The 24,932-nt window shown below is 39.6% G+C and overlaps 1 protein-coding gene across 3 annotated transcripts in view; it reads left to right on the top strand.

Moving 5' to 3' along the window:
* NFATC1 (nuclear factor of activated T cells 1) overlaps positions 1-24,932 on the top strand; it is a 146,795-nt gene that overhangs the window by 54,351 nt on the left and 67,512 nt on the right. For all 3 annotated transcript variants that reach the window (XM_050941808.1, XM_050941809.1, XM_050941810.1), the window contains exons 4-6: positions 8,654-8,856; positions 12,361-12,533; positions 14,897-15,037. In XM_050941808.1, coding sequence (XP_050797765.1) covers positions 8,654-8,856; positions 12,361-12,533; positions 14,897-15,037 — 517 coding nt within the window. The remainder of the gene's footprint in view (positions 1-8,653; positions 8,857-12,360; positions 12,534-14,896; positions 15,038-24,932) is intronic.

Here is a 24,932-nt window from a genome sequence, read left to right as displayed (position 1 = left end):
AGACCCACGAAAGCTTATGCTCCAATACATCTGTTAGTCTATAAGGTGCCACAGGACTCTTTGTCACTTTCTATGGAGCTGTCACTCAATGGGTGGGTGGAAGATCGCCTGAAGGACTTTTCATCATTTGCAATTGGCAAAATAATGTCATGAGTTTCTTTCAGCTGGACGCTTCACTACACTTATCCATGCTCTTGCCACCTCGGGTTTGGATTACTCTAATGTACTCTGCATGAGCCTACACTTAAAGACCGTTTGCTAGTGCAGAATGCAGTTACCCACCTATTCAGTGATGTTTTCTCGAGGGAGCATGCTACACCTGAGCTCCTCTATCTGCACTGCTTACTAGTTGATTTTTCAGGTGAATTTTAAGATATGTTTTTTGATCTATGGAGTCTAAAATATTTTTGGTTCTATCTTACAGACCATCTCTCTTGACCAATGTACCAATGCTTGTGATTAGCAGCAGGGGTGTCATTTGCTAATGGGCAAGGGGGTCAGTGCCACACCCCCTCCCCCATGTTGGTTTGTCCTCCCAACTTTTCATAGATCTGTATGCTCCATTACTACTTCTATCCCCTGGCCCTTACCGGCAATAGTTTGAGGGCTATAATATATACTAAACCAGTTGGTTTATGTACTAACCAATATACAATGTTCTGCATGTTGACCCAACTTTGCTCTCCCCCATAATTTTTTCTGAAATGATGCCTCTGATTAGCAGAGCCATTTGAGATAACAGGCCCATGGTTTAAATGAGAGAAGGCTAGTGGCTTGGCATCTGGAACTCCTGTCTCCCTTCCATCCCCCTACTGATGCTGCGGAGCCCTCCGGGCACCCTTTAAGGCTCATCTGTTCCCCAAGCTTTCTCTGGGAGTGGAGTTTGAGCAAGGTTATGTAGTGGCTGGATGGAGAAAAGCTTATTTTGATAGGTATGATGGTTGTTTAATAGTCCTTTTTGAGGCAGTCATAGTAACTAGCTTTCTACACAGAGGAAAAGATTGTGCAGTTTAGAGATCTGGAGAGGCACGCTTTAGACACTGAAATAATTTTTCACATATGGGGAAACTGAAGCATGGCTCTGCAGTGACTTACCCAAGGTCACAAAGGACATCTATGGTAGAGACAAAAAAAGATTCCCATGTCTTCTGACCCCTGTGTTTGTTCCTTTTAATCACATGACAGTCATTGCCCACAAGAGCATCATCCCACTCTTCCCAATTAAAGACCTAAAGGGGTAAGGCTCTAGCTTACTCTTAGGTGTTAACTAAATTTAATTTATTTTCCTAAAATTCAGATTGATGATCCTACATTGATTTGATGCTAAGTGTTCAGTACTAAAATTGTGTATGCAGCTAGTTTATTGTTTAAACTGATTGATCCTGACATTCTCTTTTATATTGAAGAATTTGAAATGTTTGTGTCAAGCTGAATATTAAGGAACTTTTAAAAACCTGCCTATCTGTTGGTTTTTAATACTTTATCATGTGCAGATACCATAAAAAGGTCCTACTAGCTGAATAGGGGTGCAGTACAGAAATACGGCATATAGCTCACCATTCTGAGACTTAAATACATATGCATCATTTACTTTATAGGTCTTAGATTTAATTCCCTTGTTTATCTTTTTGTGAACATCTGGCTGCAAACATGCTTACCTAGAATATCTTCTTTTTTCCCCATATACTTGGTGGCCAAAAAACTCTTCCTAAATCAAGGTATTTCTATTGATTATCTTCCTTACAGGCCAGATTATGACACCCAAATAGCCTTTACTCCTTGCAAGGTAGTGTTTGCAAAGCTAATAAACACATGTATTAAGAAGTTTCTGGGTAGAACAGAGCCATCAGCATTGCCTTTAGTTATTCTTTCAGTCAAGTATATACATTTTCTAATTTGTTTCTGACTGAATCTTCTTCTCTTGTGTCTTGGAGATCATTTGAAATCATTCTTTCAGCTAGCTTTAGGAAATCTATTTGTTAGAACAGGTTTTCTAAGTATTTTGCCATACTTTAACATGCCAAAGGCATAAAGAGATTGGAAGGAAACATGCAAAGTATTTGAACTGCCTTTCTCAAAATAAATATTATTGTTTATAACAGAAATGTACTTCCCAATATTGAAAATAGCCACTTTTGCTGAAATTATGTATGACATATTTGGACAGGGTAATATCCACAAATCATTGCATTCTACAAAATATAACAGTCAATGGTAAGATTTTGAAGAGGATTTCTAAATGTTCACATTAAAATAACCCGTTGGCAAATCCTACCTGTAATTTTCAAATACCATCATTCTCCTCCCACCCCTGTCATTTTGCTAATTTAAGAGATGGACCCAAGGTGCAGAGTTTGGATCCTGATCTGAACTTCCCAAAGATCCAGTTTGCTCATTTTTGGAGGCTTGACTTGGTCCCATCTTCTCCATCACAAACACTACCTTGTGATTAAAAGTTTACTGTCTAAGTAAATCTTGCTGGTGAAGGGGGGTTGTTTGGTATAGTTTTTTGTTAGTGGTGGTGTTTTCCCCGTGCTTCTCTGGATGTTACAGCAATATCTATTTGCTCTTAGAACACTTCAGGGACTGGATGTGGCAGTATTAGCAATACAATTCTGTATGCAGCACGTACTATAGGAGAAAAGTTGGGATTTTTTTTTTTTGGCGCTGTCAAGATGAATAGCAGTTTATAAGTGAAAATCAAGATATCTCAGTGGGAGAAGGTGTTGTGAAAGAAGTGACTTCAGGGTTTAGGAATTTCAAAGAAACCTTACTTCAGGCAACATTAGCATGATTATGATTTGCCAACCAGTGTGTCCTGTTTCTCATTGTTGCACAAAATTCCATATGGTGACACGGGGCTTAATTCTGATCAGAGTCACATTAGTGTAAATAGGAGTGACTCCACTGATTTCAGTGCAGTTAGATCAGTATAAAACTAGGGTACATGAGGTCAGAACCAAGTTCAGAATCTCCATTACCAGGTGAAATCAAATATCAATTGATGCTATTTGATATCTCTCTCAAAATTGAGAAGCACAGATTAATCAATGATTAGTCAATATGACAATAGAGGATAGATGACCTATTTTCACTCCAAAACCAAAGCAGAGATCTTTTTCCATGTACTTAACCTTTGTCTGCATCTTTTAGTCTATATTAAAACAAGGTCTTGGAGAATGTACTGCACTGAATGTTCAAATTTACTCTGCAAGGGGGGGAAATAATCCCTCACCAAAACTACTTTGGGTCTGATTCTCATTTGCAGTAAAATCCCTTTGCACTGCTCCAGCAGAGGCCTTAGTATAAATTAAATTCAGGCCCTTTGACTGCAGACATACTCATGCCAGATAAAATGTGATCTATAGGAGAGCAACATTTTTATTATGAATAATGTAGCTGAGAGCAACCTTGTTGCCAATGTTCAGCCACTGGAGTATTAAGAGAGCAGCTTCTGCTTTGGGACTGTGTTACAGAGGGAAAAGGATAAAAATAGGGTGTCTGACGCATGCATCCCATGCTGCAAGCCAAGATACAGAAATCTTTATAACCAAATACAGTATTCCAGAACATGCATGGAAAATATGCACGTGTGTGAGTGTGTAAAACTTTTTCCTAACCAATAGGAATGCTCATTCCCCTTCCTCCCACCGCCTTCCTCTTTTACAGGCATCTTGTACATATTTCCTTTACCTGTTTACAATTGTAAAAGTCCAGTGACTCTATTCCAGCTATGTCTTTACTGCTCATCCTCCGGTTCTTGTCACACTGCTCAATGTGACAGTGCGTAAATATTTAGAGAGTGCGGCAGGATATTCTTTCTTGTGACTAGTTCAGAGAGAGCAAAATCTAGTCCATTCTCTAGACATCTGCTAGCTGCCAAAAAATCATCAAAAGCCCAAGTCGGTCTGTCACAGCTATTGATAGTGGTTGCCTGATCTAAAATTAGGCATGCACCGTATGAGTCCTTTTAAAATGTTAATCCTTGCATTAGATTTTGTTGCTTCTGTTGGCATAGGGGATTATGTGACATAATGCAAAAGTAAATAATATGATGCAATGGATAAAACTTAACGGGAAACACAAATTTGAGATCAGGTGCCTCCTACTGCGTGGCTAGATCCTGCAGCACTTACCCAAACAAAACTTCCATTGCAGTGGATAACATGAAGTCAATGGAAATTTTGTCTGAGTAAGGACTGCAGGGTCAGCTCTGTACTGATTAGCTTAGTGAGCAAATTATCAGAATTATTTATTTATATTTTTTCACTAAGTGGGCAGTTGAGCATCTAATGACTTGTTGGGGCTCAAATGTCCATGTTCATTGAGTACCATAAATAATACCTATTTTCAAATTGGGAATTAAATAGGTAACAGGGAATAGGTCTTCAAAGCCAGCCAAGTAGTTCATCACCAATTGAGGTTATTAGGCAAAGAGCTGCAGTCTTTCCCAGGCATACAGAAATCATGAGCTGAGGCCCCCCCCCCCCCCCCAAAATCAGGATTGGCTTAAATTTAAATTCATGAGTGGCTTAAAATTCATGACTCTTAAAAAATAAATATATTTGGGATCTTTTTTATTTGTTTTCTGGTCTTTGAACCTTTCAGGGTCATATTTTCAAGCTTTTTCTCCACAAGCAAGTGGGTTAGAAACTCAGGTTTCTTTTTTAAATGAAAGCTGAGATTCTCACATATTAACTTGACCCCAGGAACTGGGGCTGTAAGAAAAACACCAAATATCCTGATGTGAGAGTCATGATAAAATCGTGAGAGTTGGCAACACCGGTCAGCTTTGATTTAAAACAAAACAGTCTTATGATAGCAGAGCCGGATCTGAGTCTACCATTTCTTCAGTCATTTTGTACTGATTCAGGAAAACATGTAGGGCCTTAAGTACATGCTTAGTGTACTTCTTTTGCTGAGTCAGGGCTTTGACAGTTCTTCATTTAGTCTATTTTAACTAAAATCTCACACTCCTTAATATATCTAGATCCATGTATGTTTATTTCAATTTTTCATTGTCCATAGTGAGTGAGTGGAGTTAGAAAAGAGAATCTTTAAAAAAAAAAAAGTAGCATTATGGAGTTATATATTTCATCTCTTTCGGTAACTTCCAAATCAAATTTGTTTAGATTACAAGTAAAAATACATTTCTTGCCAACTCTGTATATTCTACCTGGCACCTAAAAATCCAGCTGTATTTTTTCTGCCTCTTACATCGTCGCCAGTTCTGCTCTTACATCAATGCTAAGGTTCTATGATTGGAAATGTTGATGAGGTATGAGGCAAAATAGATTTCAGGTCACTCTGCAATGGCTGTATTGAGTCTACTCTGGTAACAGTAGTAAACAGCTATGACTCTAAGGCATGCAGGGGCAGATCCACATTGAGGTGCCTGTTCTACAGTGTCATGGCTTGTGCTATAATTGCCCTTTAACTGTTCAGACTGGATCTTGAGACATTAGGAATTAAAGGTGAAACATCCCATTTTCATATACAATATAAATATATATACTTACAAGTCCTTTTTGTCTCATAGAGAGAGTCAAGTGTTTTGTGTGTGATACTATTTTATGCATTAAAAGTGGATTGTGTATAATATTAAAGAAGACATTAGTAACTATATGCAAGATTAACAGTAGGAGTCAGATTCCTAAAGTAGAAAAAAACAAAGCTATTCTTTTTAAACCTGAAAAGACAGTGAGGATAATAACATGTTCTGAAGACCCTGCTAGTTTGATGAGCAAGTTACCACAAGTGATATAGAAACATGGTAAATGTAGAATCAAACCAGCAAGAGGCTTCAAATTGCTGCAGTACAGTGATATATAACCTTCTTGCAGTTATGCTTAAGCTGGTGGCATTAAACCCTTGCTGGAAAAGTGTATCCTTGGTTAAATCTTCCCTCTGAAAGTCTTGGAGATATAACTTCTTACACTCATTCAGGCAGCAAATTAGAAAGCCCCTGTTCATGTTAGGTTTTGATTCAAAAGAAAATAAGACATTTCCCTGCTGCTTGTGGCTGTTGAAGTTGTTAATTGAACTAAGGGATACAGACCATGGCACCTGTTTGAAATGAACACTCAGACTTAGGTCTCCTTTTATCTTATTCTAGTACCAGCATTGGCTTAGTGCCATGTACTAGGGGTTCAGAAGAGTTAATGAAAATCATAATGCATTGAGCCTCCTCCCTAATAAGCCATGCCTGCTTGCATTCAACCAAATGGGTTGTGGGCCACCTGTTGCTACACGTAAGGGCATAGGAGGGGCTAGTCTTTAAAGAAAGAGAGAGAGAAGATGCTAATTGAAAAATCAGACTTTCTAATTTTACTTCATTTAGATTTATATTTGGTAATGTTAATATAAAAAAAAATAAAAGTGCAATGCTTTTAAAACACTTCCTGCTCAAACTGCAGGTCAAAGCCATTTATGTGGTGTCCTAGCAATGCAGATTGGATAAAATACTGTAGCAATGTAGCTGAATCGCTCTCTTTTTCCCCCTCCCTCCATGTATATTCTTTAGATAAGAAAATAGAAATTGCCAGACCAGATAAAAACCATTTGGCCCAGTATGTCTAGTCTGGCCACTGCAGAAGGCAGGGGTGTCTGAGACTTCAGAGGAAGGTGAACAAATGCACAGTACGCCTGTTCAATGCTGTGTATGTGAGGAAATTTCCTGACCAATGTTGTGATTATCTAAGAACCTGCAGTATGAGATATGATTAACAGTACTATAAGATGTGTATGTACTGGGTGAAGGGGTTAATGTTTGTATGTATGCTCTACAGGATTTTGCAGTTCCTCAGGAAGGACTTGATTGGGCAAAATAGCTTGAGATCTCACCTTCTAGCAGCATTTCAGTTCCTGTATGGTAGAAATACCAAAAGAAGACCAGACCTCATGTTGTTATTTTGACCCCCCGCAATTGGCTTCCTGAGCTATTACCTAAAAAAAAAAATAAGCAAAATACTAGTATCTATTATATTTGACTTTGGGTTTAGCCACATATTACTATTTTCAGCTGTTTCGGGGTTTGTGTTGCATCTGGACACACAGCAACTAAAAATGCTATTCATAAAATGACTATTTACAGCACCTGGGCAACTTTGTGTGAACTATTAGCAGCAGCCACTAAGCTTATACCGTATTGAAAAGCTAAAAGATTATGTACCACTAATGTACGTGTGGCAAAAAGCACACCCAGTGCTCTCCCAGGTCCCTGCTGTATCCTCAGTGACCTAAGGATGGATCTTAGCAGCCAAAGAATTCAGAACCAATTTTTGTTGGTAATATTTTTCTGTGTCTGATCTGATGATGATATTAGGAAAGAGCTAGTTGTGAAGTATCTTGTTTTAGAGACAAAGACGTAAATGGGAGGAAACTATAGAGCCCTTTGTGTCTGACTAGTGCACACTTTTGCCATGGCATTAGTGATGAGAGCCATCAGCAGTTCTCCTGGCCCCATGTCTGCCAGCTAGTAGTCAGACACTACGGAAGACTTAACCAATTAGGAGAGTTCCTTCTGCACTCCGCACACCCCCATCTGCTGGCTGGATTTGCTTGGTTTGAGTGTGCTGTTTGTTATTGCAGCCAAAACTATGATCTGAGACCCTCCTAATCTGAAGGTGACAGATCAACCAGGTGAGCCAAACCAACAGGGGTTGAGCTAAGATGGTCTCAGCTTGAAGTCACTCTTCGCTGGACGATATCTACAGTATGATCACTTTTGATTAAGTTTTCGTTGGGTCTTCATTTAAATCTAAACGTGTGTCAGTATCATGAGAGGGGTGGCTGTTAGTGTTATCAGACTATTGGAGTAAATATCCAAACAGTAAACCAGCATGATCATTTTTGGTCAACTATTCATGTCCCACTCCATTAGGTCAATTTCAGATCTCTTCTATACCCATGTCACTCCATCAGTGCAGCAGCACCACTGCCTGAGTCACTGTAGGTTGACACCAGTGTAATTTAGACCAGACTGTAATCTGCTGGGCGTGATTCTGCTCTCACACCAGCATACATAACTCTGACATCGGTAGGTTTACTGTGGAATAGGTGAGTCCCATTGACTTCAATGAGATTTGTGTGCAATTATCCAAGAATTTGACACTTAGATGAACAAATCATCTCATGCATATACTATATCCCCAGTCTATCCCAGGCAGCATTTACCAGCATTTTCAATTAGTTAAATAAAAAAAAAGGTGAAGGGAGGGGAGATACACTAACCACACCTTCTAGTGATGGTGGGGAATACGGGAAGTTCAGGGATGAATTGTGATGGTCCTTTCCAGTTTCACGTCCGTTGGTTCTGCTGCCCTTAGTATTACAGTGGGAACATTGATTCCATTGTTTTTCACAGAACACTGCTATAGAGAAGTAATAGGAAGTTTTTTGAATGCATGCAGCAGGACTATTTAAAAGCTAACTCCAGCGAAAATGCCTCAGGTAACTGAGAATAATGAGATGTTTTCTGAGTGCACCTTTTTTAATGTACCAATATTATGTTACAGGAAAAAAGGGGGGTTAACACTTAGCACCTGTCACAAGTTTTCTCCTTGAATTAGACTCTCTTGCTTGTAAAAATTTAATTGATTCCCAGCAGTTTATGTGGATGGTGCTTAGTAGGAGTTTTCTGTTCTCTTGCCAGCTACACGGTTACTTAGAAAGTGAGCCGCTCACGCTACAGCTGTTCATTGGGACTGCAGACGACCGCCTGCTGAGACCTCATGCCTTCTACCAGGTCCATCGAATCACAGGGAAGACTGTTTCCACCACCAGCCATGAAACAATACTTTCCAACACCAAAGTCTTGGAAATTCCACTGCTACCAGAAAACAAGATGAAAGCAATGTAAGACCCATGCACTGTACCTGACTGCTTAGCAGTTTCCTCCCGGTCTGCCCACCTGATTTTTTTTGTTGAGTGTATGCTGCTGCTTTTTTTTTTTTTCCTGCAGAATGTTATAAATAATCCAGCTTCCAGCAGATTTCCAAAGATTTGTTGGGACAAATTGCCCCTAAACAGATTAATGCCAGAAAAAACTTCTCAAATATTGACAACTGGTTAGTTTCATTCTAGAGTTTCAGTCAATGTCCTTATTTGCCATTTAAAATGAGTATCTCAGTTACAGAGCTGTAAATATCTTCTGCCTCAGCTCCTGCATTTAGGTTCTAAACATGACACCTATTTACTCCTGTATGCAGTACTACAAGGAACAGGACCCATTAAAATTTATCTTTGGGTTGGGGGAAATGTCATAAAGAATATTTCCAAATAATTTAGCTTTTTCTAAGATAAATAGAACATCTTTTATTTATTAGATAAAGAATCATTATTCTTTTCCAGTGAAATATGTTTAGGTAAAGACAAAATAAAATGTGACAGTAGAGGCAAAACAATTAAACTAAAATTAGCAAAGATACATTTATTTCTCAGTTAGATCAAGGTATAATTATTCTTACAATCTCTAAGGGTGAAATTCACTCCTTTGCAGAGGGGCCTATGCACCTTTTAATTCCCAGATTAGGTCTTAAGTGAGATATGTGTAAATCCTCTACACAGGTGAATTTCATCCTGCGATAATACTGAGAGAGTGAAATTCATCCCAGTTCACAGGGCTTGTATGAGGCTCTCCAAATCCTTTAAGCTCCAGCATTAAGGTCTCAAGTGATATAGAGAACCTTGTATGGGTCCTCTGAATTTCACCTAAATGTATACATATATTGGGTGAAATCCTGGCCCCACCAAAGTCACTGGCAAAACTCCCATTTACTTTAATAGGGCTGTAATGTCACCCATAATGTTATATGTTTGTATATTTATTTACATATATACTTTTGCAAAAAAAAAAACCAAAAAATCAACATGCAAACAACAACAGCAGCAACAACATGTATCAGAGGTCTGAATTAACTCCATTAAATCTCAGAATATACAAATTAAGGCTAAAACTCTGTGTGTTTAATTCATTTTACAAGAGCTACAGTGGCACTTGCAGCAGGGCTAATGGGGACCACAGTGATTGCTGAAGGCTCAAGATGTTGGGACCTCTAGACTTTCATTATGCAATATAGTAGAATCGCCCTGCAACACTTTTGGCCAAATTGTCTGCAGGTGTTAATTGACACAGATCCATTCTAGCTATTGGAGCTGCACCATTTTATACCAGCAGAGTATTTCTTTGGCCCTCTATTTGATTTTTTGACAAGTAAGTAATATATTATTTTTTCTGTCACTATAATCATTATGGTAAAGGTGGCTGAAAAGATCTTGTGCCAGAGCTGATCAATCTTCATAGCAAGTTTGCAAGGCTATAATAAACCGGGCTAGGCGAATAATTGATTTTTTGATTTGGTGGCTGAACTGAAAAAACAAACAAAAAAGTTTTAGTTTTAGTTTTAGGTTTTAGGGGTTTTTTTTCTCTTAAATCTAGCTAGAATTAGAAATAAAATATTTCATTTCCACATTTTTTTTAAACAAAACATTTTGGCTTTTTCAGAATCTCCTCCTCCCCCGCCCCCACAATTTCTTTGGCCAAAATTATTTGCTCAGTTCAACGCAAATTGGTGAATAGTTTTGGTAGACCCCAAAGTGCGATTTTCAGCATATAAACTATTCATCCAAAAAATGTCACCCAACTCCAGTAATAAAGTCCCATCAAGCATCACATACAATGTTTTGACGTTTATAGGACTTTATATCTCTATGGCTTAGGCCTCACACTCGCTTCATCTTTAATCCTATTGTTAAGATTTCATGAAGTGCAAGTCTTTCTTACAATTATGTGCATTTAGGCCCCAGTGCAGCAAAGCCCTTAAGCACATGAGAAATCCCATCTGCATTCACTAAAGTAGTCAAGCACATGCTTAACTTCAAGCATATGAGCATTGCTATTGGCTTCAAATGGGACTGCTCAGATGCTTAAAGTTAAGTGAGTTTAAGTGTGTCACTGTTTCAGGGTCTTAAATTAGAATCTTAATTAATGGTGTGTTAAATACCTTTGTTTTTAAATAGAAGCTAAAAATGGTAATAGACACAACATTAGAAGTGCAGTATCTACGCCTTTGTATTGTATAGATCATTATACAAAATGTTGACATTGACACGGATACTCCATGGCTCTTATGGCTTCTTCTGTCAATGCATATTATTAATCCATTAACTGGCAACACTGCATCTCTGGTCTTGTCAGCAAGGGCCTCTGTTATTGTTAAATCCACACTCTTAAAAGGCATAAAGGCCAAAACTGGTGATTGCCTTCCACAATTCATGTTTGCAGAGTGTTTGTTTGGTGAATAATCTGTCAGTTTGCTTCAGAATAGAATTCTAGATGTCTTGGGGAGGTAGGGTGACAATATTTCACAAAAGGAAAAACGGGACACTGTGTGGGGCTGGCCCGAGCCCTGCCCTCCCTTCCCCCCCTGCACATGGGGCAGGCCTGAGCCCTGTTGCCTCCCTCATGCACAGAGCTCTCATCCAAGTCCAGCCTGCTATTCGCAGGGGGCTGGTGTTGCCCCTTACCTGAGCCGTGCCTGTCTCTCCACACGGCTGGCTAACTGCTTGCCCAAACCCTGTCTCCTTGCCATGTGGCGTCCGGCCAAGCCTTGTTACACACACACACCTCCACATGCCTGGTGTCACTGCTTACTCCCCCGCCCACACACACATGTTCCTCTGTGCCCGCGAGGGGTGTGTGCCCCACTTTTTTGACAAAAGTGGGCATATGTCCTGCTTGCTCTTGCCATCTGATCATCAGTTGGGAAGAGCAAACAGGACAGATGCCCACTTTCACCAAAAAAGTCAGGATGGCCAGGGCAGGGCTTAAAAAAGGGACTGTCCCAGCCAAAACAGGATGTATGGTCACACTATTTGGGAGGGAGGGGAGAAGTGAAACTGATTGAATGAATTTACATGTGCACTGGTTATTTTATCTAAGTGCAAAATAAAATTAAACTGTGCATATCCAGAGTAATAAAACATATGCTAGAAATCCATATCCAAAAGGAATGATCATGCATGCATAGTAATAATGTCAAAAATCTTAGTGTTTCTGCAGTTTTACTTCAGTTTTTTAGTGTATCTCTTATGTGCATTATGAATTAATGTTCTGCAATATTTAATTTTGATATGTCCATGCAAATAAGTCCAGCAGGACTAGCCTTCCTAGTGGGCACTATTTAGGAATCCCTCCCTGTCCCAAAGATCTGTGAAGATGTTAGGCTGGGTTTTAAATAAATAAGGTTTTAAATAAATAAATAAATAAAAGCAGGGGAGGGAAGGTAGAGATGTTGTATTTGTGACTTTCTGGAACCTGCAGAGTGTTAGTTGAAATGTCCCGTGTCGTCTCTTGAACAGCATTGACTGCGCTGGAATATTAAAACTTAGAAATTCAGATATTGAACTACGAAAAGGAGAAACAGACATCGGAAGGAAGAATACACGAGTGCGGCTGGTCTTCCGAGTTCACATCCCACAATCCAGCGGGAGAACTCTGTCTCTGCAAGTAGCGTCCAACCCTATTGAGTGTTGTAAGTAGCAATAGCCTTTTTGTTCTTGCCAGGTATTGTACAACCAATTGCCTGACATACAGCCTGTCCTTGTCAGTATGTTAAATGTTGTTTCATCACATCTGTCCATTGTCTGAAACGTGCTGTATCTCAAAAGTATTTTGCATTTCATGAAAAGTATTACCCGTTTCCTTGGCAAAACAATATCTGGTCCCTTGCGCATTCACTCCTACAGGAAGTTCCTTTGCAATACAAGAAGAGCCATGTTAAGCTGGTGTTTGAACTTGAATTGACTTGGGCAAGTTCCTTTATGCTGAGAGGCCCTTTCACAGGGGTAACTGCTCTTAAGAGTTTTGGAGAGCTCCAATCCAGCCCCATTTCTCCCCCACCAAAAAATCTCTTTGACAAGGAGCTAGTGAGATATTTAAAATTGCCATATTAGTGTTAGTTTACTGCAGTTTCAGGAAATTCCTAGAAACTGACCTTCAGTATTGGGGTCTTTTTAATAGAACAAACATCACTTTATAAACCTGTCAGATTTGGACATAGACTTCTCTCCCCCCCACCCCGAAGCTCCCATTTCATTCTTGCTCCATGAGCCTATTAAATACAGAAAAAGCCCTTTGCTTCATTTAACTTTACAGTTTTTGTCTAGCTGGGGAAAATCAAGTTTCATTCTAACTCCTGTTGCTGGATGAAATCCCACAAGCTTTTGGAGGTTCTTTTTTACTCAGATTAGCAGGCGCAAATTCAGATTCTAATTAACTGAACCCTTTTTTAGAGGATCCTTTACCTATCTCTTTTAGTTCCCTTTGTTCCCTTGGAAGCAGCAACACAACTGAGAACAGTTTGACAGTCTGCCTTCCCACATTGCCGTAGGCGTAGGATCTCAGCCACGGCACTCTTGAGGGGGAGGGAGGCTCTGACCCTTCCATCATTCCCCCACCCTTAGCATCAAGTTTTGTTGGTGGGTTCAGAATCTGCTGCTGCTCTTTGTGCCATTCCTAGGAGAGGTGCTCCAGACTGCACAACATACCCGGGAGGCCCTGTGTAATGTATGATTTGGGGTTTCTTGAAAGCACAGTGTCCTTTTGGGTGTGTCTAGAGAAGAGGAACCAGAGAAGAGCAGACCCAGATTCCACCACCAGAAACTGATGTGTATCTATCGGGTCTTGAGACTAAAAACCCTTTTGCCTACAATTTAAAACCTCTCCTTCCCAAGCCAATCTCATTTAAAGAAACAAGCGTTTTTTTCTAAGAAAAGTTGAGCCTGTGCTCAACTGAAGAGTAGCAGAACCTCCCTAATACTAAGAGCTAGAATGGCACAAGCTGGTGTCCTAAATACTATATCTATAGCTATATAATAAATATATATGTATTTATTACATTTTTTCCTCCCTCCCCATTTCAGGATTCTTTAGGCTAAATTTTGCTAAGGATCAAATTCTAGCCTGAAATGCACCTACAAGTAAAGCCAAAAATGAGAGCAAAAATAGCCTGATCCTACCCCCCAATTAAATCTATGAGTGTAGGATCAGGTAATGCCTAATATGCCAAATTCAATTAGCCAGTAAAAACGAGGCTGGCTACATCTGTGTGCCATGGAAATCAGGGTTGCAGTGTAAAATACTATGGACTGACCGGCAGTGCAGTGTATTATCGCCAAACAAAGCAAATATTCTTGCAATATGACAAGTGCAAAACAAAGTGTACCGTATGTTACTTCAAGTGCAGAAATCTGAAATAAGCAAGTGTCGAATACTCCATAATCCTTTGGTGCATGTGAGATCAGGAGGACCCAGTAATGTGGATCAAGTACACGCGTCATTCTCTGAAGCACAGGTGTGCAGGCTGAATACCTCAGTCAAGAATGATAAAATATGTGCCATGAGGATATAGGATACTGTTTGCATGGTCCATGTGCAATTTGGTACTCAGAGCTTAATAGAACCATGCTCTCCAGCCGTAGTCTGTAACTGGGTTACTGAGATCATGAGATCAATGCCATATAAATATTTGGCATAAGTATGATAGAATATGACTTTATGTTATGGGAAATTCCTTTAAAAATAAATAAAATAAACATACCATTTTAAGTAACACAAAACAAACTGGCTTTTTACATTGAACAGAATGTTCTTTGTATGGTTCTTTTGAATCCATAGTATCTTATCTAATAAAAGCATTGTTTATAATTAAAGCACTTAAAGCCAACTATACACTGAGTTTCCTATAGACTTCCTGAACTTTCTTGAGTTTCTATATCAAACTCAGTTTGTCTAATAAAAGTAAAAGTTGGGTCACTTATTTAAGCAATATTTACTGATTTTGTATGTGTGTTTGTGGTTGTTTTTTTCTTTTCTTCTCCTTTTAAAACTTTCCAGCTCAAAGATCTGCCCAGGAACTGCCTTTGGTGGAGAAGCAAAGTGCTGACAGCTTTCCTGTGATTGGAGGGAAAAAAATTATACTGTCTGGCCATAACTTTCTACAAGACTCCAAAGTCATCTTTGTGGAGAAAGCACCAGGTATTTTCTTTAAAAGTAGACAGTCTGCATCTTTTTCTTGTTTTGAAACCCAATGGAAATTTGATTACTGAATGGTGGTAATGTAAACACTGTCAACCCATTTTCTTCCACATGTTTTCCATGTCACTGGGTGGAACTGTGTAGGTGATCTCAGCAATATGTCATGCTATGGTTGTATATAATGCAATTGTGACACTGAAAGTGAGAGTTTGGAGTTTATTTTTATAGCAAACCACAATTGTGCCTGGCAGGTTTTCTTAGTTATTCTAGTCAAAGGCATTCTAAGAATTTCATCACATTTTAGTGCGAAAACTTGCAAGATACTGCTGCTTCTTAAACATTTTTATAATTAGTGGGGAGATCAAATTGACAGCACCTTCGTGTGGTAGGTTTGGTGGGGAAGGGGATGTGTTTTTTATTCCTTTTGTGGTGAATTTTTTTATTGTCCTTTAATCCTCAGTGTCAGGTTATGTAGAAAATGTAAGCCTTGTAGGGCTTTGATGATTTATTAGGTGTTGGTTTAAGAGGATTAACATTGTCAAAAGCCTGTCCAGTGCAGGCTCATTCCTTTCAAAGGAACAATTTTATTTTTTGCCATTAAGAACCAGGGTTTCTCTCCCACACACACTTTTATTCATCAGGTTTATCATTACTGTGACTGATATTCTAGCATCCTGAGCGTCCCAACTCACCCTCAAGTCAATGGGCATTGAGGGCACTCGGTACCTTATGGGATTAGGCCCTATTTGAAGTTTTAGGTTAAAGCATCTGTAGGGATTGTAGTTCATGTAATGATGATGCAAAATATGGTATTTTATTTCTGATGAGATGATGGTTACAGTGGAGCTGTGAGTAAAAGGCAGGCTCTGAAGGGAGATAATTATGGAGGAGTATTCTTGTTTTGGAAAGGGTTTCCCTGGTGCTGGCACAAACCATACATTCCACAGCTGCCTGCTGCAACCCCCTGAACTGTAAACTGTCTTCTGAGCTTCTCAAACACTTAGCATCTCACAGCCGTTCAAGTGCAGGCTTTGACATTCTGTCTGTTTAACCCTCACCATTCATTAAGTTCCAGTAAGACTGCACTTCCCTGCTGTGTGACTATTGTCAATGGTATGTCTGGGGGAGGCATGTGTTTGTGCTGAGTCAGGGAATCTCCTTAACAAATCTCGTTAACAAATCAAAGGACATGTGAATTTATTTCAGAGCGGTCCCTTCAGAACTTGACCCACTCCAAAAAACCCAAAGAGCCTGTCTGAAATTTCACAATGGGGTTCTGGTTTGGCATAGTTTAGGTAATCAAAACTATACCTAGGAATAGCTCCATAAACATGAATGGCTCAGATTCTCTTTTGGTGCAAATTGGCTCCATTGACTTTAAAGGGCAACTTTTGACTTCAGCAGAACTACATTGATTTCACACCTGCTGAGGATCTGGCCAGATGTGACTAAATAGTAATGCAAATATCTGTCTATTTTTTAGAAAGTGGAAGAATTACAACTTAAATATAAGTTCCAGAGTCTGCGTGAATTGGGAAGAGGGAAGAAAAGATAGTTTCTTTACTGTTTTGTCCTCCATGTATGAAAATGGGTTAAGATGACATTTCAAAAATGAAAACCTAGATTGGACTCATTACAGGAAGGAAACTGCCTTAAAGGTTGTCCTCGTTGATGCATGTTTTTTCTGCTTTACTTTCTCACTGCATTGGAAAATTTTTTGAAAGATCATCCTTAAAAGGTACCTCTGAATAAGAAGCTCTCCAGTCATCTGCAGGTAACATCGCCTGGGTATATAAAGCTATCCCCTTTTGCAATATTACATGCCAAAACCAAAATTTGCAGTATGTAGCCTTCAGTTACATGCATCCAGATAAAGGCCAATCCTGCAGTTGTTACTCAAACAAAAATCCTGTTGCAGTCAGGGCCGCCCTGGGGGGGGGGGGGCAAGTGGGGCAATTTGCCCCAGGCCCCTCTGGGGCCCCCAAAAGAGTATAGTATTTTATAATATTGCAACTTTTTTCTATGGAAGGGGCTCCTGAAATTGCTTTGCCCCAGGCCCCCTGAATCCTCTGGGCAGCCCTGGTTGCAGTCAAGAGGAGCTTTGAAGGCTCCTGGATTGCAAGATCAGATCCAAAATACAGTAGAACCTCAGAGTTAGCCCACGAAAGCTTATGCTCAGATAAATTTGTTAGTCTCTAAGGTGCCACAAGTACTCCTGTTCTTTTTTCTACAATGTTCGTAACGTTTGAACAAAACATGATGGTTGTTCTTTCAAAAGTTTACAACTGAACATTAACTTAGTACAGCTTTGAAACCTTACTGTGCAGAAGAAAAATTCTGCTTTTAACCATCTTAATTTAAATGTAACAAGCACAGAAACCATTTCCTTACCTTTGCAAACCTGTTTTGGAAATTTTCCCTTGATTTTTTTAGTAGCTTACATTTAACACAGCACTGTACAGTATTTTGTTTTCTTTTTGTCTCTGCTGCTGCCTGATTACATACTTTTGGTTCCAAATGAGGTGTGTGGTTGACTGGTCTGTTCATAACTCTGGTGTTTGTAACTCTGAGGTTACAATGTAATTTTTTTAGGATTTCTTTTTAAAATATAATTTTTTAGGATTTTTTAAAAAAATGTAATAATAAACCAAACAATGGACAGGTGAGCACAGTACAAAGTATTTAATATCAATAATATCTATATATATGCTGAAGTGGAAGTAAATAATAGAGTTCTTCCACCTCACATAGAAAAACCCACAGGAAGAGTCCCGGGGCACTTGGGATTGTGGGTAGGGGGAGATCCATATACTATGATTTCCCTCTGCATGTGGATAACATCAGAAGAATCCCTCCCTGTCCCCAAATTGTCTAATGAATCAGAAGCTACTTTGCTATCAATGGTAAGTATTCCATCTGTTTATACTAGAAAGTCCAATCTGGTGTATAACTGAGGCTAAAATCATAGTCCAATTTAAGTAATCTGAGTAGGTTTGTTGTACTCGTATGATGAAAACCTTGGTACATTCAAATGGTTCAGCTTTGCAAGGCATTGAGCAGGACCTTGAACACCGATAAAACTTAATAGGAGTCAGAGGCACACAGCGCTTCGTAGGACTGAACCCAAGTCTCTACAAGCTCAATTGTGGGCCTTCCTAGTGATATAACCTCCTTGAGATCCAAGATCCCATAAAAGATAGCAAGAAGAGCATCCGCCTTCCACTGTAAAATGATTAATCCCTTAGACAAAATCATGGCTACATTCAGAAAGTGAAGCTAAATAGGTTGTCTACTTAACTTTTTCCTCTTGTTTCCTAGGCTCAGTTCCTCATTTGCTGCATCACCTAATGTAACATGACATTTAAAACAATTGAGAATGATACACCATTGTCTCAGTGACAGGCTTTTCCAAATTGTTCTTCAGCAAAATCACTAAATTTATTAAATTATTAAACAAAAAATAATTTCAATCACCCTTCATTCTCCTGATGGGATCATCTAGCAATTATACTTTTAAATAAAAGTAGGGCAAATGGAGCTCCAGCATAGTCAGTCTCTCTCTCTCTCCCCTTCCACACCCTTCCCCCCCCCACACACACACTTAGAAAGTTAGGTTACTAATCTTTGTGAAGATTACTAGATATATTACTCACTTTGTTGTTGTTGTTGTTAAATCTAAATGTTGATCACATTTCTACTGGGTAGCAGTTAACGCTAGGATTTCAGCTATTACAAATGTAATAGACCTTGTGAAAAATTACAATAATAAAATAAAAGAATGTAGCAGTTATGTATAATTTTACATTATGCTACATGGGTTCCATTCAATATTTCCTACTCAGGCAAAATCCCTAGGCTAGGGTGTAGATGTAATGTGAATAAGAACGTGATATTCTGCATGTTTAATTGGTTAATGCAGGATGAGATTTTTGTCTGAATAATTTCTTTATGTCCGCTGAGTGCATTGTAGTCCACTGAATATTTTCCCATGCATGAGTTCTGAGTTTTCTGTCTTTAAGGGCTAACCCTCAGCTGTTGTAATCTCCTGAGGAATGGCATTATTCTGGCCTCTTTGCGTGGGGAATCTGTCTCTCTTAACAATGACTCATACAAAAGGGAATCCCTGAAGAATGATCAAGTCGGTTCTTGAACTAGGGAGGCAGCAGAGTCGTGTTTTCAATTAACCCCTTAATTACTATTTTTCAGCAAAGAAGTGTTTTGAAACAATGTGAAATACTAACACAGCCTATAAGACACTGCATCTCTTGTGGAGAGGAAAGTGCTTAGTTGAGGTGATTAGTTGTATTAAAAAAGGCTTGTTTAAAAGTAGAATTTCTTTGTAATACGGCACAGCATCAAGGCAGCTCTTTCAAGATAAATAATGCGTCTCTTCAGAAGTGCACTATAATATGTTCAGACCTTTTATACTATCATAAAAAAGTTCAAGTACTGAAATAAGGCCTTATTTCAAAGAATTTTGGTCAATCCTTTATTGCTTGCACATCAGACCATATTTTCCAGTAATGAAAGTCAATATAAAATTCATATCCAAGAAACTCAGCTACAGTAGTAGTAAAAATGTGTATGCCAGCTATGCTTAAGAGGTGTGACCTTTTAAATTCAGAATTCCCTGACATCAGTGGGTCCCACAATGACTTTGTTCATTACACATTACTCTTATGTATGTTCTGCTTTTTCAGTTTACCTCTTCTTTTAAAGTTTGTGGTTTTCTCCTCCTGCTTGAAACAGAAAAAACCCCAGATTGTCAAAATTGACAAGTGATTCTGGGTGTCTCAATTTTTATTGCCGGACATTAGACACAGTATAGAAGCCTGGTTTGTTTGTTTGTTTGTTTATAGTATCATCTTCAGGGCTGGCTCTACAGTTTTCGCTGCCCCAAGCTGAAGTTGCCCCTGACAGCTAAACATAGAAGCTGCCGCTGAATTGCCACCGCCACGGAAACGGGCCTGCCGCCCTAAGGGCACACAGACTGCCCCCCCTCCCCCGCCAGCGGCGGCAATTTGGCGCACTGCTTGGGGGCAAAACAAGGGGACTGCTCCCCTTGCAGAATGCCGGCCCAAGCACCAGCTTGGAACGCTGGTGCCTGGAGCCGGCCCTGATCATCTTCAGACATTAGATGCTCAACAATTTTGGTTAGATGCTTGCAGCACATAAGCACAGAACACCTTAATATTTGTATACAGGCATTTAGACATGAAGAAAAGGTATGCATTTTATTTACATAATTTGATACAGAAGAAACACCTTTGCTTTCTGAGGAAGTGTACTGAGCTTAAATGACAAAATATTTCCTTTCTGGCACAATGACTGCAAAGAACATCGGTTCTGTTCTAATGTTACAGCGGATAAAGCTGAGTAATTTGTTTTTCAAAACTAGTTTTTCAGTAGCAGCATTAATTTGCAAGCTGTAGAAGGCAAAGAAACACAAAGATAGTCCTGTACCAACCCCAAAAATCACCATATTGGAGACCATGCTGATGATGACCTTAAAGCAATATTATTATGGATGATGACCCACAAAATTGAGTATATAATTATCGTGACAGTAAAATAACAGCTTCTCTTCCAAAAAGCTCACAAAAAGTTTCATAGGGTAACCAGCCAGGAATGGAACCAAGATCCACAGCACCAAAGGACAGCGGAGACTAACAGATTAGGTTCAAGGGACTGAAATGCTCATTACTGGCAGACTTTTTCAGATTCTCCAGACTTTTTAGCTGTGATGCCAAATAGTTCTTCACAGGGTTACCTGTGTACTCCGTATCTCTTTTAGTAAGGCAGGATTCCACTAATGCATTTTAAGCCCCATACACACTCATTTGTTTCTATGCTTAATGACCAGATCAGGAGGTAAGAGAGCTAAATCTGAAAGGTAGGAGTTCAGTGAGCAAGATCATCACACAACTGTTTTGTTTTTTTCAAATAAATTCAAACCAACGTTCTGTCGTGTTTTTTTTTTTTACCTTTAATTTATAGAGGTATCTCTTTATGGGCAAGGATATACATTTGTATTTCCTATGACAAATGTAAATGCTCAAGCATTTCTCACACTTCTTTCGTGGATATTAGTAAATTTCACAAGATAGTAGTATTGCTGTTTCTCTGGATGACTTCAGTGGTTTTGAACATGTTGTTAATTACTCAAATATCAAATCTGCAGTGATTACTAGCACCTATATATTCTGAGACCCAGCTACAAAGCTGACTGTCCTTAGATATTAGGCTTCATAGACTTGAGGCATAATATCTAAGGACAGTCAACTTTAAGCACGTTATAGTCTCCAAAGAATGTCATTTTTTTTCCTGTTTCTGGAATGATCTCAAACAGAACAGGATTTTCTCAGATTTAGTCATTATTAGAAGCTATTAAACAAAACTTTTTGTAAATATCATTTATTCTGTCACTTGCTATATTAAACATTTGCTTGCTGCTTAGCTGTGATTGTTTCTCTTCCTTGATAGGGCAGGCATAGGTCTTAAAATCTATACAGTTAGATGCCATGGTAAGGGATAGAGCCAAGCAAAATAGCTGATTTATATATATATATAATATTTGGTTTGGTGGTTGAACTGAAAAATACAACTGAAACAGATTTTTTTTTCTTGATGGAACAAAATTTTTTTAGGTCAAGTGAAATGCTTGTAATGTTGATCTGAAATGGCATTTTCTACACAAAATGTTTGATTTAAAATGAAATATCAAAAGAGTTCATTTCAAAATGTTAAAACAAAACATTTAGACATTTCAATTTTTTCCCCAAAACTGTTTGCCAAATTTGACCTAAACTCACTAGTAGTTTTGATGCCCCCCAAAATGCAGTTACTGGTAAATTTATTATTCACCCAAAAAGTTTTGCTCAGCTCTAGTAATGGGTGCTATAGAAAAGACTTAAGATAGTTAACGAAAATCAGGTTTCTGGTGCATATGCTCAGAGAAAGTACATTTAAATTTGCTTTCAGCAAGTATTTCACCAAGCAAGCTTAAATTCACCCATTATAAACTTTTGTGCTAGTAAAACCTGGCCTAGTGAATGTTTACAGACAGCAAACGCAAAAGGGAAGGGACTACAGCCAACACGTATTCATTTAGAAATGTGAACAAACATTTTTCAGATTGTTTTGCAATTTTCATGATCTCTGGCAAAGAATAGAACCAATGTGCTGCTGCTGTAAGGTGTAACTTCTATCTAAAAGCATAGAAAACTGTTGGGAAATCTCAGCTTTGCCTGCTGAATATTGCCCAAGCAAAAGCCTTTTCATACAGCAGGCATTCAAATGCAGTGTTGTCGCATGAGGTGATTTAGTTTACAAAACATCTGATAACTGATATGCTCCTGAAGCACCTTTGGATGTAATGGATGTAATCTTTGGATGTAATTCTGAGGAATCACATGAGCTTTTCATTTTTCTCTAATGCACTGGAAACCTCACGACTTGAGTCTGTTTTGATGAGATGTGATGTGGAAACTGGTGACCAGCATTTTGGCAGAGCTCCATTCGGTAAAAGATCTTACATTCTCAGAGATCTTTCCATTGCTCTTTCTATCGCCAGTAGCAGTCACAGTTTGGGGGGCAACTAGCCAAAAAAAAAGGGGGGGGTAATGTTACTCACCGGTAATCAAACTGTAGCTCATATAATAAATAAGCAAGTGGCATAATGCCCTTATAGGTGACCAAATGCTACATAATTTTGTCTTTGTCCGCCAGTTTATCAGAGGTCAGCACACAAATTCCACTTAGTACTAAGAGTTTATTCACTGGCTCATGTGCAGTGAGAGAGACTAGAAACTTGAGAGGCATATAGTTGGGAGCACAGAGCTCATGTGAAGGTCACTTGTACCTTGTTCCTAGAGATCTGTTGGTAGCTTAGGAGGTTTCTGGCCATTGACCAGAAACAGATATCCTTGGGCTGATCGTGTCATCAAATAATGAGGTCATTAGATGGCTGAATCTTTTCATGCCTATGCAGTAGCTATGACGTAGCTTGTAGGAATTGTCAGCATGTTTCAGATTTCCCTGGCTTTTTAGCCTAAGGAATGGTAAAGATAAAATGGGACAGCATCTGTACACATGAGATGGTATCATCACCAAGCGTCACTACGGTGCCTCTGTCACAATTAGTATTCGTTAAGTGCCTTTGGTCAAGTACAAGCATTTTCTGTAGACTAAGGACAGGTTTGGTTTTTTTTTTAAAGAGAGGCAAAAGATATGCAGGCAAGCATGCCTACAGTTGCATGCTACTGCAATTGCACATGAAAATGAAAATTTAGTGAGCTACCTAGCCATTTGAGGGATAAAGCATCTGTTTTGTGCATGCAATGGTGTTACTTGTTTGCAGACCTCAGACTTCAGCTTTGTACAATCTGATCCTTAAATACTATATTGATGTATATAGTGCATCACTTTAATGTTACCGGTGATATTTGATGCACCTGCCATCCACAGAGATAGGTAAAGGTCCAGTGAGCTAAAGAACTGTAGATCCCAATAGTAAAGCTGAGAGTGTGGTTCTATAGAAATGCCTCTTAGAAAATGTCTGGTATTTTCAATCACATTTTCAGTTAGGTTTAACTGAATGGCAAATTCAGATGTGCAGAAGTTGACTGAACTGAGTAGGGACAGGTTTTCTGGCGGTATCTATGGCTGGCTGGGCTGAGTTGCCAACATTCCTTCAAATAAAACAGTGACCCGGAGACCACAAGTCCAGTTGCCAGACAGTTGTTTGAGCATTCTTGTGAATTTTAGGTTATATCTGTGTGGAGCTGGCAAAGGGGCTCCTTCCTCTTCCCTCCTTTCTCCCACTCCCTGCTACTCTGCAAACAAACCTGATCAGCTGGGAAGGAGTGCCACTCAAACACACAGATTTAACTCTGACCCTTGAGGGATTGGAGCTAATGAACAGACGAGAGGTGGGATGGGACACCAGCCTAGGAGGGATGATAACATGATTGAAAAATGACTATAAACTTGCTCCTTTCTACACAGGTTTGTGTCCTGCATTTGCAGTTGTATCTCTTATTAGTAGGTTAATTTCATGTAGGTGGCATGGTAGAAGTGGAGAGAGAAGGAGGAGAGGATAGTGGGTTTGTTCACAGAGTTATTAGGTTTTAGAGCTTTCAAGTGCTTAAAAAAATTAATTGCGATTAATCACGCAATCACATTGTTAAACAATAAGCAAATACAGTAACCCCCGCATAATGTGCTTTCGCTTAACGTTGTTTCGATCTTACATCCCTGCTCAATTATGGAACATACTCATTTAAAGTTGTGCAATGCTCCACTATAACATTGTTTGGCTGCCTGCTTTGTCCACAGCTGACTGCCTCCCATCAGCTCCCCTATGCCCCCCCAGTGCCTCCTGCCCGTCAGAGGGCCCTGCAGATCAGCACCTTCTCCCTGCTCCCCCTGCCTCCTATCCTGCGGCAATCAGCTGGTTTGCAGCGTTCAGGAGGGAGAGGGAAGGAGCGAGGATTCAGCGTGCAGGCGCTCTCTCCCTTCCCTGCCTCCTGAACGCCGCAAACCAGCTGATTGCCATGGGCAGGAAGCAGTGGAGGGAGCGGGGAGAAACAAGGATGTGGCATGCGGAGTAAAGGGGGAGGAGGTGTGGGGGGAGAAGAGGTGGGTTAAGAGTGAGGGCTTGAGGGAAGGGGGGGCATGAGTTAGCCAAGGGTTGAGCCCCCCCACCCTGGTGCTTGCACGGTCAGGGAAGCTGCTGCTGCTGCTGCACAATGTGCTTCTCCTAGCCTACAGCACCTTCAGCCTCCTGGCCTGCCTCATTGTTTCCAGTGCCAGTGGGCTATGCCTGTGTGGGGTAAGGTGAGGGCACCTCCCATTGCTTCATACTCAGCAATGATGTTCCCATTGCTTCATACTC

This window comes from Gopherus flavomarginatus, chromosome 2 (assembly GCF_025201925.1).
Source record: "Gopherus flavomarginatus isolate rGopFla2 chromosome 2, rGopFla2.mat.asm, whole genome shotgun sequence".
Taxonomy (NCBI): Eukaryota; Metazoa; Chordata; order Testudines; family Testudinidae; genus Gopherus; species Gopherus flavomarginatus.
Note: the sequence above shows the minus strand (reverse complement) of the source record. Positions and strands in the feature narration are given on the sequence as shown.